The following is a 24,026-nucleotide window of genomic DNA, read 5'->3' as shown; positions in this document are numbered from 1 at the left end:
AAACTATTATCTAATTAATAAAAGAATAAAAAATAAAAACTAGACTTATTACACAACTTCAAACTCAAACATTGAAAATGAACTGACACCGCCATAGTTAAAAATAAAAAGACAAATAAACAAATGATAGCACAGAAGACACAACATAAAAATTCAAAGACTTGCAACACGAACACCACCAAAAACTGGGGGAGGGGTGACCTCAGGTGCTCCGGAAGGGTAAGTAGATCCTTCTCGACATGTTGTACCCGTCGGGTTGGTTATGTTTTTACAAATCCGTTAAATAGTCTAATTCGGAAGGTCACATTTAAAGGAAAGGAGATTGTAGTTAAGACGTAATGAACATATTCGATGTCATCTGTGAAACGGTTATTTAATAACGGTCACCCAACTCGTGATGGCGTCCGTAAAATTTACGTAGGGATGATTTCAAATTCAACATTTGGAAATCTTGGTTTAATAGCTTCCTATGGGCGCAAGTTCCATAACAGGAAAGTCGCCTCCCAAAACATCCATTTTATAATTATTAATAGCTTCCTTATGAGCAGCAACCCTTTATCAAGGACACCATGGTAGGAAACACAAGCCCGGAAATATCGTATTAACTGGGAGATATATACTCCATTTGCAGGTGCTGCTGGCATGTTGCTACATAATATATGGTCTCCTAAACTGATGTTGCTCTTTGACAAATTAAACCTGAAAAATAATCAAATATTCCATGTGGTAGAATTGCAATGACATCACGCAAAGTGATATAACTTAGCTTTTACAAAGGTGTTTTCTGGCACTCCTGAAAATTATATAACCATGTGGTAAAATTGAAATGACATCACGCAAAGAGATAAAACGTAGCTTTTACAAAGATGTTTTCTGACACTCCGGAAAATTATAGAAAAAAGTGAAAATGTTTAATGGGTATTTTTTTATATAATCTACATTTTTCATTCATTTTTTTTTTTAGAAATGACCTTTACTGCTTTGTTCCCCTTTTCAATTGTAAAATGAAAAACTGTAAGTCCTGTCCTTGGTATTCAAATAATTGCTCATCTTGAAAACATATTGTGTCATTAAATATAGGAAATATAATTTAATATAAGTACATGTGTAAAATTTATCACTTTTAAATTAGTTTTTTCACACTGACTTGAATGGCCTTTTGTGACATTCAGTACCTAACACGTTTGAATATTTGAAGATCTTAATTTGTTAAATTTCTATGTAACTGTCAATGTGTTGCTGGAAGTTCAGATGAAGGGTCATAATTGACAGTTTTGATTATTTTACCTTTTTAATTCGTTTCAAACTTTGGAGTTTAAAAAAAACATACAAGTCTTTATCTCCTTTTGGCACAACTTTTTTGAATTTTGGTTCCTCAGTGCTCTTCAACTTTGTATTTGTTTGGCTTTATAATTATATGAGCATCACTGATGAGTCTTATGTAGACGAAACGCGCATCTGGCGATATAAATTATAATCCTGGTACCTTTGATAACTACTTTCCATCCCAAGAAGTCAAAACATCACTCTGCATGCATTAAATCGTTTGTGTTTTGTAGAGCCAAGTAACTTATATTTTTTTTTAACATAATACAAATACTCTTCAACAGATTGATTTCCTCACTGATCAACATACTTATTTCTTCAAACTTTTGAATCAGAATACGTCATAGATCGGAGAGAAGAATGAATCATAATGACATGGATGCAAGGAACTATACTAGTCAACAAAAGAAAAGAAACAAGACAATGTATGTTTTATAAACGACGAAATTGGATACACTGTACCGAGGTAAATAACTGCCCTCTTGGTCTAATTTTTACAGAGTGTTTTTTTTTCTCTCTCTCATAAAAACCATTGATTTTAGGCAAAAACTTCAAAAAAATATTTCGGAATTTTTATTTTTATTATTTTTTTTAATTTTAAACATAAATGCAAAAATCGATTTTAGAAGTTTCAAGTTTTAAACTCAAACAATGGTCTGCTTAAAATTTTAAATGCCTTTGCACATATTTGCATACTTGATTCTCATCTTCGAAAATAAGTGCCGACTTTTGTCATATTTCCGCAAAATAAATGTTACCCCTGTCTTCAATAACTCGGTATTTTGTAACTTTCCAGTTTAGTCATTCATAGAATTCACCGTTACCGAAACGGTGAAATATAGCTTGATATATAGGGTTACGTTCAATATCGTTAAACCTACATAAATCTACTTACGGCTACGTAGATTTTTGACTTTTGAACATTAAGCTAGCCTAGCTGCTCAAAAAGCTAGATATCAGCTAGGCCAGCTTCACGTTTAGTTGTAAAAAATCTACATAGCTCTATGTAGATTCTACAATATTGAACGCAACTCAGATTATTCGATGAAATGTTTGACGTCAAATAATATTTCAGAAAACAATTAAGTCAAAGCTTTTTAAAACCTTGAAGTTATTTTTTTCTTTCTGATCCTTGAATTCGTCCATAATTTATGAAGTTAATGATATTTTATAATCATTTTTTTTATTAACAACTTGTTAAAAAATAAATGTACAATACATTTCAAAATTTTGATTTGATTCATTGAAGGTCAAAGATTCACTGATTGATTGCTATAGTTTGTCTTTTATTTTTTAGTGTAATTCACATTACTATGAGGAGTGTCACGGTACTTGTCTATTCCAAATTCACGTATTTGGTTTTGATGTTATATTTGTTGTTCTCATAGGATTTTGTCGAATGCTTAGTCCGTTTCTGTGTGTGTTACATTTTAATGTTGTGTCTTTGTTCTCCTCTTATATTTAATGCGTTTCCCTCAGTTTTAGTTTGTTACCCCGATTTTGTTTTTTGTTCATGGATTTATAAGTTTTTGAACAGCGGTATACTACTGTTGCCTTTATTTAAGAAATGATTCTTCCATGCCATGCTCTATGATCATTTTAACATGGGTAGGCATTATATTTGTTAATATCTTTATACCGAGCGTTAGCGAGGTATTAAAGGTTTACAAATATAATTCCTACCCATGTTAAAATGAGCATAGAGCATGGCATGAAAGAATTATTTCGATTTTAATAGGAATATTTTGAACTTTTGTACTTCGAAGCGAACTTATAGTAGACACTCGAGATGTCGCCATTTTGATTTGATTAACAAAAATTTATAGAAAAATCAACAGTTTATCAATAAAAAAAGAACAGAAACATTTCAACTTACTTTAAGAATATTCTTATTTAATTTTCTAGCGAGTAACACCAACAAAAATTTCCATTTTGATCCCTGGCGTTGTTCAAAATTCATCTGACGTTGCAATTGCAATTGTGACGTCAATCACGAGCAGCCCATGTTCTATTCAAATAAGAACAAGGCTTTGTACCCAAAGCTTAAGAAGAACGTCATATTAGAATTATACATATTTGAATTTTCAAGTTTTATAAGTATGTGTATTAATGTAAAATTTGCTATTCTTAATTTTGATGATTGTACGAATGCATTTTAATTATTTGATTGATTAATGGTGTTGAACTTGGCTACATATTGAAATATGATGCTTGTTTCTAATTCAGATTTATAAGAAAAAACTAATGTGTACATTTAAAGGCTGGTCCCTCCACAGCTTTATTTTCACCTAACTTGATTTCTTCAGTCGAACAGCTTTTATATTATGTATTTCATTCGTATACAACTTTTTACCTGGATATACGAAACAGTGTCATTTGCCCTTTTCTATTTGAATACTCTTTCAGTATGTCAACTAATAGGCAAACCTTAATGATGAGTCCAATTGCATACAACATCACAGTTACCAAGATTGGACTTTTCATACATTGACAGCGAAAACTTTAGACGTTTCGTCCCCGATAATATTACCAGCCCATAAGTCAGCACTTTCGTGTTGATGTGAATATCAATTTAAAAAAAAATAGATAATATATAGTTAAAACACAAATAATTGTGCTCTTCCGATGATTATACCGATAGTGATCGAAAGTCTTAACATTTATTTCTCCCTAAAACAAATCAAGGTTTAAAAACTTCCATTGTTAACTTAAGAATTAAGTTATTAAATAAGACCAGCTCTTGCATGACTGCCTCTTTCGACATCAATTAAGAATTACATGCTATTTTTGAAAATTAATTGGGGTGAAAAATCGTTGACCTAAGTTCTTTTTGTCTGCAGCGTGGACGCGCTTCGTTCTTAAAATATACGCCCGGTCAAAGCTTTTGCAACCCTATTAAAGAACTAAAAGAAGCATCCAATAGATATAGGAAGATGTGGTGTGAGTGCCAATGAGACAACTCTCCATCCAAATAACAATTTAAAAATTAAACCATTATAGGTTAAAGTACGGCCTTCAACACGGAGCCTTGGCTCACACCGAACAACAAGCTATAAAGGGCCCCAAAATTACTAGTGTAAAACCATTCAAACGGGAAAACCAACGGTCTAATCTATATAAACAAAACGAGAAACGAGAAACACGTATATATTACATAAACAAACGACAACTACTGTACATCAGATTATCCAATACTCATATTTAAAATTTTTGATCATGAAAACACGAATGCTATCAAGTTTTTTATTTCATATATATCTGCACTTTATTGTAGAAGCTCGTGTCATCATAAACTTACAATTCATATGAGTAAATGTTGATTTCAGAATGACGCTAGCTTGCAGTTAGCCAATCAAAATAACGTACTACAATCATCGGAAACAAACGTCTAACGTAATTATTTTCAATATTTAATGAAATGCATTAACATACCGAATGATCTGTACAAATGTATATGGTTTATTGAGAATAAAGATATACGAATGATCAAAAAGATATAATTTCAAGCAGTTTCCTTCTTTTTAAATCTTAAGAAATTTGGCCTCAATAATAATATAAGATTTAATGCATTAAAAACTACTTTAATAATATTTGAATTATATCCTGTTTTGGTGTCTTGACACAACAGGCGTATTGAACACCGATCATGACTTTTGATAAAGAAAAATGCAGTGATATTACTTTTATATATCATCTAAAAATAACAGCAAATGCTTCAGTAGTTTGTTACTTACAAGTAGAAATGATTCGTTTAACAAAAACACTTATATACATAAAAACACTTCCTTAAAAGCAATCAGTTTTTCGTGTAAACTTGTAATTTCAGATTTTATGATGTCGCAACAAGTCCAATAAGTTGTCTTGAAAATAAGGGATCATGAACATGGTATTATCATTATCCTATTTAGTGATACTATGGATATGTATTATTTCCACGACAAAAAGTAAGTACTGCCGATTCTATTAAAATAATACTAACGACAGATTACCATTTTCCACATAAGAAAATGCCTGTACCAATTCAGAAATATGACATTTGTCCATTTGTTTGATGTGTTTGAGCTTTTGATTTTGCAATTTTATTAGGGACTTTCCGTTTTGAATTTCCTCGAATTTAATATTTTTGTGATTTTACTTTTTGTTTTGTTTGCGACAAAAACACAACTAGGCGTTATGCTAAAACCACTAGAAAAGTAATTGAATCGAATGACATAAGATGAATGTATAAAGTGTGTTTAACTACAAGTTAAGTGAAGACCTTTGTAAACAGGTTCATGCCACAAGCTTCGATGATACAACTGTTATAGATTCGGTATTAGTGAGCTTCAGAAATATATTCATATTACAAGTATATCAATAGGCAAAGTTATTGTCGAAGTTTGTTGTTTCATACTTTAGTTAACATGGTGACCGGTGAGTCGGGGTATCCGTGGTTTTTGTTTTTACGAGACTATATACCAATACAAATTCAGTTAAAGAAGATTTAAAGAATGGACAAGAACTCTTATATTCCTGACTTGGTACAGGCATTTTCAAATAAAATAAACGGTGGATTAAACCTGGTTTTAAAGCGCAAAACCTCTCACTCATCAAATTCCGTTATATTTACAATGATGCCTGAACTAAACAGACATAATAAATAAAAAAAGTCAAAATATGTGTACAGCAGTCATCATTGTATTATTTAAGTCAAGGATTTCGTTAGCACAAATTATGACTTGAAACTTTTATTCTATATTTCTTATTTTAATTATCACGTCTGTTCGATAATTTACATCTCTTTTCAACACTTGGCAAGGCGTTTACTATAAGTAAAAGTTATAAATTTACTTCAATGTTCACGATTCATTGCTCCCTAATTAAACGAATGTACTTTTATGTTTGCAGTACCGTTAATGATGCTAAACAACAATATTTAAATCGACTGAATGATGGTTATATAAGTTCGTGAGAATTTTTTTTAAATTGATGTAAAAACATATGATTTTAAACCAATCATTTAAATATGATGTAATTGTCGTTACAAATATCAATAAGATCAACTACCAAAGTAGCACTGTTATTGTTTTATCATATACATTAATTATGTAAATAATTGATAAAAACAATCAAATATCTTTGCATGTAGACAACTTTATAATCAATCAATATGCAGAAAATTGTACAGAAAAACCACCAATCCAAATCTTTGTATCTAATGAAATATTTATTTTAGGTTCATTTTTAAACGTAATTTGTGATAACGAAATCTTAGACTTCATAATTTACCAGTAAAACAAAGATTACACTCATGGAAATTCAAAACGTCACTACAGTCAGACACGGGCATAGATAACGAGTTGGGATATTAAACACCGTAAGACGGTGCCAAAGCGAAACAGTCCTGCAAAAAAGAAAAATAATAATGGGTAAAGAAAAGTGGCCCTATTTGTCTTTAATTTATATGTAGAACTCCTCGTGTTAAATATAGATTCTTACATTGATATCAGTGGATATTCGCCTATCTCCAGTCAAGATTGTTGAAATATCAATTTTGAAGTCCGAGCCTCGAGCTTGGAGTATCCGATACTAAGTAATCCACTAGTTGTTATGTAAGAAACTGTTTCTCCAAGGATTAGAACATGAAAATGTCACGTTTTGTTAAACGAAAAATCCCCTTTGAGTGCCATCCACAGTCCACAGACATGTTAATTTCATAAACAACTGTAGCATATATTGATTCAACTTTTTAGTTATAACCCTTAAATTTACCCAACCATCTTTTAATATCACTGGCAACCACACGTAGATGAAATGTTTTTTATACAATGGGTTTGGGAAGGTTTAAGTAGCCATACAATTCGAGAATCCGCAATATCTAAATCTTAGAAAGGATGTTTGTTTGCTGTTGATATTTTATTCATTCAAAAAATGTTCCTAAGGATAAATTCCGGCAGTATTTTAAGAGAGTTCTTAAATAATTTATCGAAAATCATCACGATAAAGGTAAATGAGTTTGAATTTATCAATAACATAGAATTAAGACTGATTTGCCAAAACACATTTATAACAATACAGGAACAATTCGGTTATTAAAGGGGCATAATCAGTGTCCATATGAATAACTACAACCTGTCGAAAAACTTTATTGCTGAAACGTACATAAATTTTGTCAAGGTGTGTTTTTATTGTCACGCAAAAAATACTTAAGAAGGAAAATATTACCTTTAGTATCTTAAGTTTCGTCTTACAATAACAATAACACATGCCAATATTATGTTGTCTCCCTTTTTATTGATTCAATTTTACCAAAATTACAGAGCGGCGGAAAAATTTAATAGACTACTTTCGATTTATGTCCTTCACCGGAAAAGTTTGTAAATTGTGCAATCCTTTATGATGTTATTTACCAGACAGAGGGAACTACCTGTATACTTTTACTATCAAAGTTCATCAAGCGTATTATCGAACTCGAAAGTGGTTCTTTCCCATTGTGTAACCGATCACTGTCTTTGATAACCACTAAACGAAGGTTATTTGAACTTAGGATAACCTATATACTAGGAAATTAACTAAAACTACGAAAATCAAGTTTAAAAACTATTTGAGTTAGTCATAAATGTCTGTTTAAATGGTCTTTAATGAGAGGGTTAGCGCTATAGAACCAGGTTTAATCCACCATTTTCTACATTTGAAAATGTCTGTACCAAGTCAGGAATATGACATTTCTTGTTCATTCGTTTTTGATGCGTTTTGTTATTTTTGTCATGTGATTATGGACTTTCCGAACTGAGTTCAGTATTTTTGTGATTTTACTTTTTTTCATAATTTAAGCTCAATCTAAGACAAAATAAGGGAATACTCGAGCTCTGATGTTTACAAATGTTTTTCCCTGAATGGTACTTTATGAGGGCTGTAAAATAACTGTTTAAATTTACAAAAATAAATTGAATGTTCATTACATCGGAATGGATTGTAGAATTCTATAAATATCATTATTATCTCCAAAAAAAACAATATTTACAAACAAAGTAAAATATATAAATACAATTTTAAAGTAAAGACAGTTGATCGGTAACCCTGAAATTGTAAAAGCGTTTGTCTACTTTTGGGAAGTAGGGGCAATAAGCCCCTTATTTGGCCCAAAAATAACTGCAAATTCAAAAGTGATCATACATATTCTTAGATAACAGAAAACTTGACTAAGGTATAAGGTACTAAGAAAAACAAAACAAATTTAACATTGAACAAGTTACCATGGCAATAAATCATGACCTAATTTGCATATTTTGTTACATTTCGTGATTTTCCTTGTTTTTTCATCAACTTTTAAGTATATTTTAGATTGCAAAAATATGTGCGCACCCAAGAAACAACTTTATATTTGGTAAGATTATGCCAAAAGTTATAATAAAGCTTCTGTTAAATTAGTTTGTTGTTTCTTGGCTGCGCAGGATGTTTCCACAACAGACATAAAGATAGAAAACTACATAAAATCTGGATTTTTCACCATTTTTGTGGAAACAGTATATATTGTGACGTAATTGTGACGTCTTCAGATAAAATCTTTATGTTTTTCATTTATATTTCTTGACCCTATGCATTTCTAAACAGTATGTGCCAATTTGAAATGGTTATCAAACATTTTATTTTCTTGGGCTAAAACTAGGCCTTAATGCCCCTACTCCCCTAAAAATAGATCGAAACTAGTCTCCAATATTGCCGAAATTACAGAAAGAACGTATACAATTTTCCCTCACCAGATAGCAAGTTCGAGTCGACGGATAACTTCAAATAACCCTGTTAAATTTATTTAAAATATTTCAAAATACGAACTTAAATTATTGCGTTTACATCTTTGTCGCATTTTTCGCATCAATAAACACCTTGCAATAATTTCTGAATTTACAATAGTACAAGACAACAATCGTACTGTCCTTTCAATGAATTTCTAAGGAACAATGACTTGCATAATAGTTTAGATTTTAAAAGTTTGAACTTCCTTTATGTCTTTCAGAAATTAAAAAAAAAGCCTGCATGATTGAAATCAACATAAAAAGACATGTTTTTAATCGAATGTAGTAATAATACTTTTGTTCCCTTAAAAATTTTTAGGATTTCTTTCAAAATTTACGTAAACATGTTCGTGTTTGAAACACAATGCTCAATAATTATTATGTTGTTACTATTTCAGGCACAATAACTCAATATGACACCCAAAAATGTATGGTGTGTTGTCATACCATTAGCTCTGAACATGTAAATGGTACAAACAATGAAATAAATTACAATCACGGCTGCCTTTGTTGTCCTATAGTATATGAAGTGTCAAACCAAACAGCAACCAGCGAAAGTGACGGATGGAAATATGGACATATGCAAGACTGCGAAAGTGATGAATGGACATACGGATATTTGCGAGAGATCGAAAGTCCTACTAATTACACAGATAGGAACGACATCACATGGATATATGGATATCTGAAGAGTTATAACTATTCGACAAACGAATCCAGTAAACAGATTCTTGACAATTGTTTATGTAAAGGCTGTGTGTCTTTTCAACTGAATACAAGTGTAAATGAAACAGCTTTTGTTACGACTGATGACGATGATGGTTGGATTTACACGTATTCCAACTCTAGTTCTAATGAATGTCTCGGCCAATGTAACATTAGTCTAAATTGTTCCAAACATAGTTGTGGTTATTGTGTTGGATGCTGCACGTTGATTCAATGCTGCGAATGCGACAAGGATAATACCACATCGGAGTCTTCGACCACTGAAGAAATTAGCACCATTCTAAAAACAGAGCAAAGCATAATATCAACATCGTCGGCAATCACAACAGAAACGTCGACAGTAACTCATTCTGAACCAATTTCGACAATAACTACAGTTCAAACGACAGAAACCTCAATTCCATCAACTCAAACCACATTGTCATCCACACAAAGTACAACTGATCAAAGTACAACGGAAACTTCGCCGACAGAAACAACGACAGTAACTCATTCTGTGCCAACATCGACAGAAACTACAGTTCAAACGACGGAAACCTCAATTCCATCAACTCAAACCACATTGGCAACCACACAAACTACAACTGATCAAAGTACAACAGAAACGTCGCAAAAGGAAACAACGCCGGTTACTACTTCACAGACAACTGTAACAGACATGGTGTCATCAACAACAATAAAAACTACAACTTCAACCATGCCTATTAAGCCTACTGATCCATCAAATTGTCTTCTTTTTGCGTGCAGCTGTTGCTATCCATGTGCCATTGACAATCATACCTTTGAAAATGACTATGATAAGGATAACATATACGATCAAGTGTGCTGCAAAAGACCAAAACAAAACGTTACAAATGACGATGATGACTGGGTATATGGATATACGAACCAAAGCTTATGTCAGATAAATGGGACAATCGATGGCGATCTAGATCTGTGGAAGTATGGTTATATCAGTGCTAAGAACTGTTCTTCTTTTTCATGTATCTCATGTTGCAATAATGGTACAAACAGCTATGAAATGAATTGCACCTTTGATAGTTCTTGTCACTATTGCAGTAACGTTTGCAACTGCTGTGGTTATTCGAACAGTACTGATGATACAATGGTGTATGTTAACTGGTCACACCGATGCTGTTCACCTTGTTGTTGCCATTATAAGGGTAAAAACTCTACAACTATGACTTCTACTGGCGATGACTGGATATATTCAAACAACAGCCGTCCTGAATGTTTCCACCCATGTGATACGACCATACAAAGCAACGAACACTATTTTCATATAAATTGTTCATGCTGTGTAAGGATTTGCTGCTACGAATGTAAAAATGAAACAATCACTTCTGATTCACCAACAACTGATCAAACCACTTCAATGCAATCAACGACAGACATCATAACTGAAACGACTATCGAGACATCAGTCCAAACAACAGAGTCTACGCTATGGTCAACCAGCATGGAAAGTACACTTACCAAAACAACAGAAACTTCGGTTCAAACGACAGAAACTACAATCGATCAAAGTACAACAGAAACTTCGCCGACAGAAACAACGACAGTAACTCATTCTGTGCCAACATCGACAGAAACTACAGTTCAAACGACAGAAACCTCAATTCCATCAACTCAAACCATATTGTCAACCACACAAACTACAACAGATCACAGTACAACTGATCAAAGTACAACAGAAACGTCGCCAATAGAAACAACGACAGTAACTCATTCTGTCCCAACATCGACAGCAACTACAGTTCAAACGACGGAAACCTCAATTCCATCATCTCAAACCACATTGTCAACCACACAAACTACAACAGATCACAGTACAACTGAACAAAGTACAACAGAAACGTCGCAAACAGAAACAACGACAGTAACTCATTCTGTCCCAACATCGACAGAAACTACAGTTCAAACGACGGAAACCTCAATTCCATCAACTCAAACCACATTGTCAACCACACAAACTACAACTGATCAAAGTACAACGGGAACTTCGCCAAAGGAAACAAAACAAAAAATGACAAATGACGATGATGACTGGGTATATGGACATACGAACCAAAGCTTATGTCAGATAAATGAGTCAATCGATGGCGATCTAGATCTGTGGAAGTATAGTTATATCAGTGCTAAGAACTGTTCTTCTTTTTCTTGTATATCATGTTGCAATAATGGTACCAACAACTATGAGACGAATTGCACATTTGACAGTTCTTGTCCTTATTGCAGTAACGTTTGCAACTGCTGTGGTTATTCGAACAGTACTGAAGAAAAAATAGTGTCTGGTAACTGGTCACATAGATGCTGTTCATCATGTTGTTTTCATTGCAAGGTTGAAAACTCTACAAATATGTCTTCTACTGAAGATGACTGGATATATTCGAACAACAGCGGTCACGAATATTTCCATCCATGTAATATGACCATACAAAGCAACGGCAACTATTCTAATATCAATTGTCCATGCTGTGTATGGATTTGCTGCTACGAATGTAAAAATGAAACAATCACTACTGATTCACCAACAACTGATCAAACCACTTCAATGCAATCAACGACAGACATCATAACGGAAACGACTATGGAAACATCAGTCCAAACAACAGAGTCTACGCTATTGTCAACCACCATAAAAACTACACAACCCAGAACAACAGAAACTTCGGTTCAAACGACCGAAACTACAACCGATCAAAGTACAACAGAAACTTTGCCGACAGAAACAACGACAGTAACTCATTCTGTGCCAACATCGACGGAAACCTCAATTCCATCAACTCAAACTACATTGTCAACCACACAAACTACAACTGATCAAAGTACAACAGAAACTTCGCCGACAGAAACAACGACAGTAACTCATTCTGTGCCAACATCGACAGAAACTACAGTTCAAACAACGGAAACCTCAATTCCATCAACTCAAACAACATTGTCCACCACACAAACTACAACTGATCAAAGTACAACCGATCAAAGTTCGACAGAAACTTCGCCGACAGAAACAACGACAGTAACTCATTATTTGCCAACATCGACAGAAACTACAGTTCAAACGACGGAAACCTTTATTCCATCAACTCAAACCATATTGTCAACCACACAAACTACAACTGATCAAAGTACAACAGAAACGTCGCCAACAGAAACAACGATAGTAACTCATTATGTGCCAACATCGACAGCAACTACAGTTCAAACGACGGAAACCTCAATTCCATCAACTCCAACCACATTGTCAACCACACAAACTACAACTGATCAAAGTACAACGGAAACTTCGCCAAAGGAAACAACTCCGGTTACTACTTCACAGACAACTATAACAGACATGGCATCATCAACAGCAATGGAAACTACAACTTTACCTATACCTACAAAGCCTACTGATTCATCAAATTGTCTAAATTTGGCGTGCAGCTGTTGCTGTCCATGTGGTATTGACAATCACACATTTGAAAATGACTATTATAAGGATAAGCCCGAGGGTTACATATACGACCCAGTGTGTTGCAAAAGAACAAAACAAAACATTACAAATGACGATGATGACTGGGTATATGGATATACGAACCAAAGCTTATGTCAGATAAATGGGTCAATCGATGGCAATCTAGATCTGTGGAAGTATGGGTATATCAGTGCTAAGAACTGTTCTTCTTTTCCTTGTATATCATGTTGCAATAATGGTACCAACAGCTATAAGCTGAATTGCACCTTTGACAGTTCTTGTCACTATTGTAGTAACGTTTGCAACTGCTGTGGCAATTCGAACAGTACTGATGATACAATGGTGTATGTTAACTGGTCACGCCGATGCTGTTCACCTTGTTGTTGTCATTATAAGGGGGAAAACTCTACAACTATGACTTCTACTGGCGATGACTGGATATATTCAAACAACAGCGGTCCCGAATGTTTTCATCCATGTAATACGACCATACAAAGCAACGAACACTATTTTCATATAAATTGTTCATGCTGTGTAAGGATTTGCTGCTACGAATGTAAAAATGAAACAATCACTTCTGATTCACCAACAACTGACCAAACTACTTCAATTCAATCAACGACAGACATCATAACTGAAACGACTATGGAGACATCAGTCCAAACAACAGAGTCTAGGCTATGGTCAACCAGCATGGAAAGTACACTTACCAAAACAACAGAAACTTCGGTTCAAACGACAGAAACTACAATCGATCAAAGTACAACAGAAACTTCGCCGACAGAAACAACGACAGTAACTCATTATGTGCCAACATCGACAGAAACTACAGTTCAAACGACAGAAACCTCAATTCCATCAACTCAAACCACATTGTCAACCAAACAAACTACAACAGATCACAGTACAACTGAACAAAGTACAACAGAAACGTCGCCAACAGAAACAACGACAGTAACTCATTCTGTCCCAACATCGACAGAAACTACAGTTCAAACGACGGAAACCTCAATTCCATCAACTCAAACCACATTGTCAACCACACAAACTACAACTGATCAAAGTACAACGGGAACTTCGCCAAAGGAAACAAAGCAAAAAATGACAAATGACGATGATGACTGGGTATATGGACATACGAACCAAAGCTTATGTCAGATAAATGAGACAATCGATGGAAATCTAGATCTGTGGACGTATGGTTATAACAGTGCTAAGAACTGTTCTTCTTTTTCATGGATATCATGTTGTAATAATGGTACCAACAGCTATGAGATGAATTGCACCTTTGACAGTTCTTGTCACTTTTGCATTAACGTTTACAACTGCTGTGGTTTTGCGAACAGTACTGAATTAAAAATAATGTCTGTTAACTGGTCACACCGATGCTGTTCATCATGTTGTTTTCATTGTAAGGTTGAAAACTCTACAAATATGTCTTCTACTGACGATGACTGGATATATTCGAACAACATCGGTCATGAATGTTTCCATCCATGTAATCTGACCATACAAAGCAACGAACACTATTCTCATATAAATTGTGCATGCTGTGTATGGATTTGCTGCTACGAATGTAAAAATGAAACAATCACTACTGATTCACCAACAACTGATCAAACCACTTCAATGCAATCAACCACAGACATCATAACGGAAACGACTATGGAGACATCAGTCCAAACAACAGAGTCTACGCTATTGTCAACCACCATGAAAACTACACAACCCAGAACAACAGAAACTTCGGTTCAAACGACCGAAACTACAACTGATCACAGTACAACAGAAACTTCGCCGACAGAAACAACGACAGTAACTCATTTTGTGCCAACATCGACGGAAACCTCAATTCCATCAACTCAAACTACATTGTCAACCACACAAACTACAACTGATCAAAGAACAACAGAAACTTTGCCGACAGAAACAACGACAGTAACTCATTCTGTGCCAACATCGACGGAAACCTCAATTCCATCAACTCAAACTACATTGTCAACCACACAAACTACAACTGATAAAAGTACAACAGAAACTTCGCCGACAGAAACAACGACAGTAACTTATTCTGTGCCAACATCGACAGAAACTACAGTTCAAACGACGGAAACCTCAATTCCATCAACTCAAACCATATTGTCAACCACACAAACTACAACTGATCAAAGTACAACCACTCAAAGTACAACAGAAATTTCGCCGACAGAAACAACGACAGTAACTTATCCTGTACCAACATCGACAGAAACTACAGTTCAAACGACGGAAACCTCAATTCCATCAACTCAAACTACATTGTCAACCACACAAACTACAACTGATCAAAGTACAACAGAAACGTCGCCGACAGAAACAACGACAGTAACTTATCCTGTACCAACATCGACAGAAACTACAGTTCAAACGACGGAAACCTCAATTCCATCAACTCAAACTACATTGTCAACCACACATACTACAACTGATCAAAGTACAACTGATCAAAGTTCAACAGAAACTTCGCCGACAGAAACAACGACAGTAACTCATTCTGTGCCAACATTGACAGAAACTACAGTTCAAACGACGGAAACCTCAATTCCATCAACTCAAACCATATTGTCAACCACACAAACTACAACTGATCAAAGTACAACCACTCAAAGTACAACAGAAATTTCGCCGACAGAAACAACGACAGTAACTTATCCTGTACCAACATCGACAGAAACTACAGTTCAAACGACGGAAACCTCAATTCCATCAACTCAAACTACATTGTCAACCACACAAACTACAACTGATCAAAGTACAACAGAAACGTCGCCGACAGAAACAACGACAGTAACTTATCCTGTACCAACATCGACAGAAACTACAGTTCAAACGACGGAAACCTCAATTCCATCAACTCAAACTACAGTGTCAACCACACAACCTACAACTGATCAAAGTACAACAGAAACTTCGCCGACAGAAACAACGCCGATTACTACTTCACAGACAACTGTAACAGACATGTCATCATCAACAGCAATGGAAACTACAACATCAACCATACCTACTAAACCTACTGATCCATCAAATTGTCTACAATTTGCGTGCAGATGTTGCTGTCCATGTGCTATTGACAGTGATACATTTGAAAATGACTATAATAAGGACAAACCTGAGGGTTACAAATACGACCAAGTGTGTTGCAAAAGAACAAAACAAATCGTTACAAATGACGATGATGACTGGGTATATGGATATACGAACCAAAGCTCATGTCAGATAAATGAGTCAATCGATGGCGATCTAGATCTGTGGAAGTATGGTTATATCAGTGCTAAGAACTGTTCTTCTTTTTCTTGTATATCATGTTGCAATAATGGTACCAACAACTATGAGACGAATTGCACATTTGACAGTTCTTGTCCTTATTGCAGTAACGTTTGCAACTGCTGTGGTTATTCGAACAGTACTGAAGAAAACATAGTGTCTGGTAACTGGTCACATAGATGCTGTTCATCATGTTGTTTTCATTGCAAGGTTGAAAACTCTACAAACATGTCTTCTACTGAAGATGACTGGATATATTCGAACAACAGCGGTCACGAATGTTTCCATCCATGTAATATGACCATACAAAGCAACGGCAACTATTCAAATATCAATTGTCCATGCTGTGTATGGATTTGCTGCTACGAATGTAAAAATGAAACAATCACTACTGATTCACCAACAACTGATCAAACCACTTCAATGCAATCAACGACAGACATCATAACGGAAACGACTATGGAGACATTAGTCCAAACAACAGAGTCTACGCTATTGTCAACCACCATGAAAACTACACAACCCAGAACAACAGAAACTTCGGTTCAAACGACCGAAACTACAACCGATCAAAGTACAACAGAAACTTTGCCGACAGAAACAACGACAGTAACATATTCTGTGCCAACATCGACGGAAACCTCAATTCCATCAACTCAAACTACATTGTCAACCACACAAACTACAACTGATCAAAGTACAACAGAAACTTCGCCGACAGAAACAACGACAGTAACTCATTCTGTGCCAAAATCGACGGAAACCTCAATTCCTTCAACTCAAACTACATTGTCAACCACACAAACTACAACTGATCAAAGTACAACAGAAACTTCGCCGACAGAAACAACGACAGTAACCCATTCTGTGCCAACATCGACAGAAACTACAGTTCAAACGACGGAAACCTCAATTCCATCAACTCAAACTACATTGTCAACCACACATACTACAACTGATCAAAGTTCAACAGAAACTTCGCCGACAGAAACAACGACAGTAACTCAATTTGTGCCAACATCGACAGAAACTACAGTTCAAACGACGGAAACCTCATTTCCATCAACTAAAACTACATTGTCAATCACACATACTACAACTGATCAAAGTTCAACAGAAACTTCGCCGACAGAAACAACGACAGTAACTTATCCTGTACCAACATCGACAGAAACTACAGTTCAAACGACGGAAACCTCAATTCCATCAACTCAAACTACATTGTCAACCACACAACCTACAACTGATCAAAGTACAACAGAAACTTCGCCGACAGAAACAACGCCGATTACTACTTCACAGACAACTGTAACAGACATGTCATCATCAACAGCAATGGAAACTACAACATCAACCATACCTACTAAACCTACTGATCCATCAAATTGTCTACAATTTGCATGCAGCTGTTGCTGTCCATGTGCTATTGACAGTGATACATTTGAAAATGACTATAATAAGGACAAACCTGAGGGTTACAAATACGACCAAGTGTGTTGCAAAAGAACAAAACAAAACGTTACAAATGACGATGATGACTGGGTATATGGATATACGAACCATAGCTCATGTCAGATAAATGAGTCAATCGATGGCGATCTAAATCTGTGGAAGTATGGTTATATCAGTGCTAAGAACTGTTCTTCTTTTTCTTGTATATCATGTTGCAATAATGGTACCAACAACTATGAGACGAATTGCACATTTGACAGTTCTTTTCCTTATTGCAGTAACGTTTGCAACTGCTGTGGTTATTCGAACAGTACTGAAGAAAAAATAGTGTCTGGTAACTGGTCACATAGATGCTGTTCATCATGTTGTTTTCATTGCAAGGTTGAAAACTCTACAAATATGTCTTCTACTGAAGATGACTGGATATATTCGAACAACAGCGGTCACGAATGTTTCCATCCATGTAATATGACCATACAAAGCAACGGCAACTATTCTAATATCAATTGTCCATGCTGTGTATGGATTTGCTGCTACGAATGTAAAAATGAAACAATCACTACTGATTCACCAACAACTGATCAAACCACTTCAGTGCAATCAACGACAGACATCATAACGGAAACGACTATGGAGACATCAGTCCAAACAACAGAGTCTACGCTATTGACAACCACCATGAAAACTACACAACCCAGAACAACAGAATCTTCGGTTCAAACGACCGAAACTACAACCGATCAAAGTACAACAGAAACTTTGCCGACAGAAACAACGACAGTAACTCATTCTGTGCCAACATCGACGGAAACCTCAATTCCATCAACTCAAACTACATTGTCAACCACACAAACTACAACTGATCAAAGTACAACAGAAACTTCGCCGACAGAAACAACGACAGTAACTCATTCTGTGCCAACATCGACAGAAACTACAGATCAAACGACGGAAACCTCAATTCCATCAACTCAAATTACATTGTCAACCACACATACTACAACTGATCAAAATACAACTGATCAAAGTTCAACAGAAACTACGCCGACAAAAACAACGACAGTAACTCATTCTGTGCCAACATCGACAGAAACTACAGTTCAAACGACGGAAACCTCAATTCCATCAACTCAAACCATATTGTCAACCACACAAACTACAACTGATCAAAGTACAACCGATCAAAGTACAACAGAAACTTCGCCGACAGAAACAACGACAGTAACTCATTCTGAACCATCAACGACAATAACATCGGTTGGAACAACAGAAACCTCAATTCCTACTACAGAAACCACAATTTCAACTTCACAAAATACAACAGATCGAAGAACAACAGAAACCTCGCCGACAGAAACAACGACAGTAAATCATTCTGAGCCAACATCGACAAAAACTTCAGTTCGAACAACAGAAATCTCAATTCCATCAGCAGACATCAGAACTACAACGTCGCAATCTACAACTGATCAAAGTACAACAGAAACTTCGCCGATAGAAGCAACGACAACAACTCATTCAGAACCAACGACAGAAACTTCAGTTCGAAAGACGGAAACCTCAATTCCAGCAACAGAAACCGCAATTACAACGTCACAAACTACAACTGAACAAAGTACAACAGAAACTTCACAAGAAGAAACAACTACAATAACTGCTTCAGAACCAACGACAGACACTTCAGTTCGAATGACAGAAACCTCAATGACAGCAACAGAAACCGCAATTACAACGTCACATATTACAACTGATCAAAGTTCAACAGAAACTATACCAAAAGAAACATCTTCCATAACTGTTTCAGAACCAACAACAACAGAAACTTTAGATCAAACGACAGAAACCTCGATTCCATCAATTTCAACGACATACACTACAACTGATCAAAGTACAACAGAAACTGCACCAACAGAAACAACTACAATTACCTTTTCAGAAACAACATCGACAGAAACTACAACTACCACTACATCTCCAACAGAGACAGTTTTCATCAGTAAGTTATTTTTATCGATATTTTAAGAAAATAGAACTATTTTCAATCGAAATATATCTTACTTAATATAAGGGTACGGTTGATTGGAACGATTTACTTATTAGTTGCCGTTTTTAAAATTGTAAGTAAATTAGAATCGAAATAACTCTGTTTTTTATTATGAAATCCTTGTTATTTTGCAATTAGAGTATTCATATGGACATCGATGTAACGATTACTAAATAATGCAATAAATGTACATTTAAGATAAACAAGTTGAAAGATTTTTTTACGATCAAAATAAATATCGTTTTGGCAATAAGATTTTTCAATGCCAATGGCGTTTCCTTTGCTGATCTATGATCTATTTTATCAGATTTAAAGTGTACCATTATGTTTCCAAAGTATATAATGCCAATACCGCTATTTTGATATTTTTTTTCAGTTATTATTATAATTGTTGCTGTCATTGGATTTGTTATGGCGACTGTTTGCATAATTGTCGTGTATTGCTACATCGAAAAGAATAGGGCACTTGCTAAGGTGAGTAATTTCAGCCATGTTTTACTAGAAATCTTGATGAGTTGTAATATACTTCCCACGATACTTCCAAGTTATTCAATTCCATTAAAGCTATCAAACCAATCTATGATGCAACAAACATTTTTCAATAATTTTGATGAAAACTATGTGTAGGAACATTATATGCAGAAATCTTCTAAGAGAGAAGCAACTGGTGTTTTTTTTAAGAGCTAAGTGGTTGTTATTTAAATTTTTTCTTAAACTAGACTAAAACAAAAATGGCGTCCGCTAGCATTGAGTGAAATTGATATAAGGCTGACTAATGAAAACGCATGTGAAGAGTTAACACGCACTCAATCCTCATTGGTCAATTGGGTATCATTAAACAATCATACGGGTAATTATCTTGACCCAATTCGCTAGATAACCAAACTGGCTGTTATTACGGGGCGCCGAATGGGACTCTTGTGGTTTTGTACTAAAAATTCAATTTTGTACGGACAAAAGTGACTTTTGTTCAACAAAAATGAGTTCAGTTTAACAAAATTTGTATCATACTACAAATTTGAAATTTTGTCATACAAAATTATCTATCAGCGGACACAAGTCACTTTTGTCATGACAAAATTCATTTTTGTTACACAGACTTGACTTTTGTTACCTAATTTGAAAATTGAGCGACAAAAGTCAATTTTGTATTCAAATTAGTTTAATTTGGTTTCTGTGAACTAATTTGCATACAAAATCGACTTTTGTTACACAAAATTGACTTTTGTTACACAAAATTGACTTTTGTTACACAAAATTGACTTTTGTTACACAAAATTGACTTTTGTTACACAAAATTGACTTTTGTTACACAAAATTGACTTTTGTTACACAAAAATTACTTTTCTTACACAAAATTGACTTTTGTTACACAAAAATTACTTTTGTTACACAAAATTGACTTTTGTTTCACAAAATTGACTTTTGTGAGACAAAATTGACAAAATTGACTTTTGTCTCAACAAAATTGACAAAATTGAATTTTGTCTCAACAAAATTGACAAAATTGAATTTTGTTTCAACAAAATTAACAAAATTAAATTTTGTCTCAACAAAATTAACAAAATTGAATTTTGTCTCAACAAAATTGACAAAATTGAATTTTGTCTCAACAAAATTAACAAAATTGAATTTTGTCTCAACAAAATTGATTTTTGTCTCACGAAAGTCAATTTTGTCTCATAAAAGTCAATTTTGTTGTTACAAAATTGAATTTTGTCATCACAAAAATGAATTTTGTCGTCACAAAATTGACTTTTGTCTCAACAAAATTGACAAAATTGACAAAATTGACTTTTGTCTCAACAAAATTGACTTTTGTCTCAACAAAATTGACTTTTGTCTCAACAAAATTAACAAAATTGACTTTTGTCTCAACAAAATTTACAAAATTGACTTTTGTCTCAACAAAATGACAAAATTGACTTTTGTCTCAACAAAAATGACAAAATTGAATTTTGTCTCAACAAAAATGACAAAATTGAATTTTGTCACAACAAAAATGACAAAATTGAATTTTGTCTCACAAAAGTCAATTTTGTCTTACAAAAGTCAATTTTGTCTCACAAAAGTCAATTTTGTCTCACAAAAGTCAATTTTGTCTCACAAAAGTCAATTTTGTCTCACAAAAGTTAATTTTGTTTCACAAAAGTTAATTTTGTTTCACAAAAGTCAATTTTGTCTCACAAAATTGAATCTTACCGTACACAATTGACTTTTGTGATTTAATTTCCATATCAGGTAACAAAAGTCAATTTTGTATGCAAATATGTTTATATTTGCATACCTTTAAGACAAAATTGACTTTTGTCATGACAAATATGAATTTTGTCTACAAAAATGAATTTTGTCATGACAAAAATGAATTTTGTCTACACAAATGAATTTTGTCATTACAAAATTGAAGTTCTCACAAAACAAGTCTGTAGCACATAGTTTTGTAAGACAAAAATGATTTTGTTATGACAGAATTGAATTTTGTACAAAACCACAAGAGTCCCATTCGGCGCCCCGTAGTTATTACCTGTAACCAAAAATTTATTTGATTCACAGACAACTGCGTGAAAATTTACAGTTTCATATTCCTGACAGAAATATTGTTTATGCACCCTAAAATGAATGTTTTGTCATCAATAGTTTTAATTTTATTTGTAGGTTGTTCCTGGTCCAATGGCTGCGTTTTAAAACTTACTTTGACGAAGCAAAACATTCAAACAACGACATTTTTATTTTTAAAAACAGTAATAAAGCGTTTTGTCTGTATGTAGATATTCTGTGGTATCTTTTAAATGAAATCTTTAAATCAGGTCAATCTGTCTGTTATTCATGTATTGGCAAAAAACTTAAATTTCAAGTTTAACGGATTCAAGTTTCGTCATTTTGTTTTCTCCTTGGTTTCTGGCAGTTGTTTTATCTATTCTCTTCAACTTTGTACTTGTTTGGCTTTATAAATATTTTGATGTGAGCGTCACTGATGAGTCTTATGTAGACGAAACGCGCGTCTGGTGTAAAAATTATACTTTTTACACCACTTGGTCGATGCCACTGCTAGTGGACGTTTCGTCCCCGGGGGTATCACCAGCCCAGTAGTCAACACTTCGGTGTTGACATGATTATCAATAATGTGGACTTTTTTTTATAAATTTCCTGTTTACAAAACTCTGATTTTTGGAAAAACTAAGGATTTTCTTATCCCAAGCATATATTATCTTAGCTGTATTTGGCACAACTTTTTGCTCTTCAACTTTGTACTCGTTGGCTTTATAAATAATTTCATGTGAGCGTCACTGATGAGTCTTATGAAGACGAAACGCGCATCTGGTGTAAAAATTATACTTTTTACACCACTTGGTCGATGCCACTGCTAGTGGACGTTTCGTCCCCGGGGGTATCACCAGCCCAGTAGTCAACACTTCGGTGTTGACATGATTATCAATAATGTGGACTTTTTTTTTATAAATTTCCTGTTTACAAAACTCTGATTTTTTGGAAAAACTAAGGATTTTCTTATCCCAGGCATAGATTATCTTAGCTATATTTGGCACAACTTTTTGGAATTTTTTATCCTCTATGCTCTTCAACTTTGTTTTCGTTTGGCTTTATAAATATTTTGATGTGAGCGTCACTGTTGAGTCTAATGTAGACAAAACGCGCGTCTGGCGTACTAAATTATAATCCTGGTACCTTTGATAACTACAATTTTTTGGAAAAACTAAGGATTTTCTTATCCCAGGTATAGATTAACTTAGCTGTATCTGGCACAACTTTTTGAAATTTTGGATCATCAATGCTCTTCAAGTTTGTACTTGTTTGGCTTTATTAATATTTTGATGTGAGCGTCACTGATGAGTCTTATATAGACGAAGCGCGCGTCTGGCGTTCTTGATTATAATCCTGGTACATTTGATAACTATTATCAAAATTTACTGTGCATCAG

At 34.4% G+C, this 24,026-nt stretch overlaps 1 protein-coding gene across 1 annotated transcript; it reads left to right on the top strand.

Annotated features, from left to right (window-relative positions):
• The first annotated feature begins 9,508 nt into the window (after positions 1-9,508).
• On the top strand, positions 9,509-22,858 carry LOC134706119 (mucin-2-like). The gene is made up of 3 exons (XM_063564828.1): positions 9,509-20,041; positions 20,466-20,563; positions 22,745-22,858. Exons 1-3 carry the CDS (start codon positions 9,532-9,534, stop codon positions 22,772-22,774), a joined length of 10,638 nt encoding a protein of 3,545 aa, XP_063420898.1. The 5' UTR covers positions 9,509-9,531; the 3' UTR covers positions 22,775-22,858.
• Positions 22,859-24,026: the final 1,168 nt, after the last annotated feature.

Source organism: Mytilus trossulus, chromosome 2 (genome assembly GCF_036588685.1).
Source record: "Mytilus trossulus isolate FHL-02 chromosome 2, PNRI_Mtr1.1.1.hap1, whole genome shotgun sequence".
Classification (NCBI taxonomy): Eukaryota; Metazoa; Mollusca; class Bivalvia; order Mytilida; family Mytilidae; genus Mytilus; species Mytilus trossulus.
The sequence above is the reverse complement of the archived record's forward strand: the minus strand, read 5'-3'. Positions and strand labels throughout refer to the sequence as shown.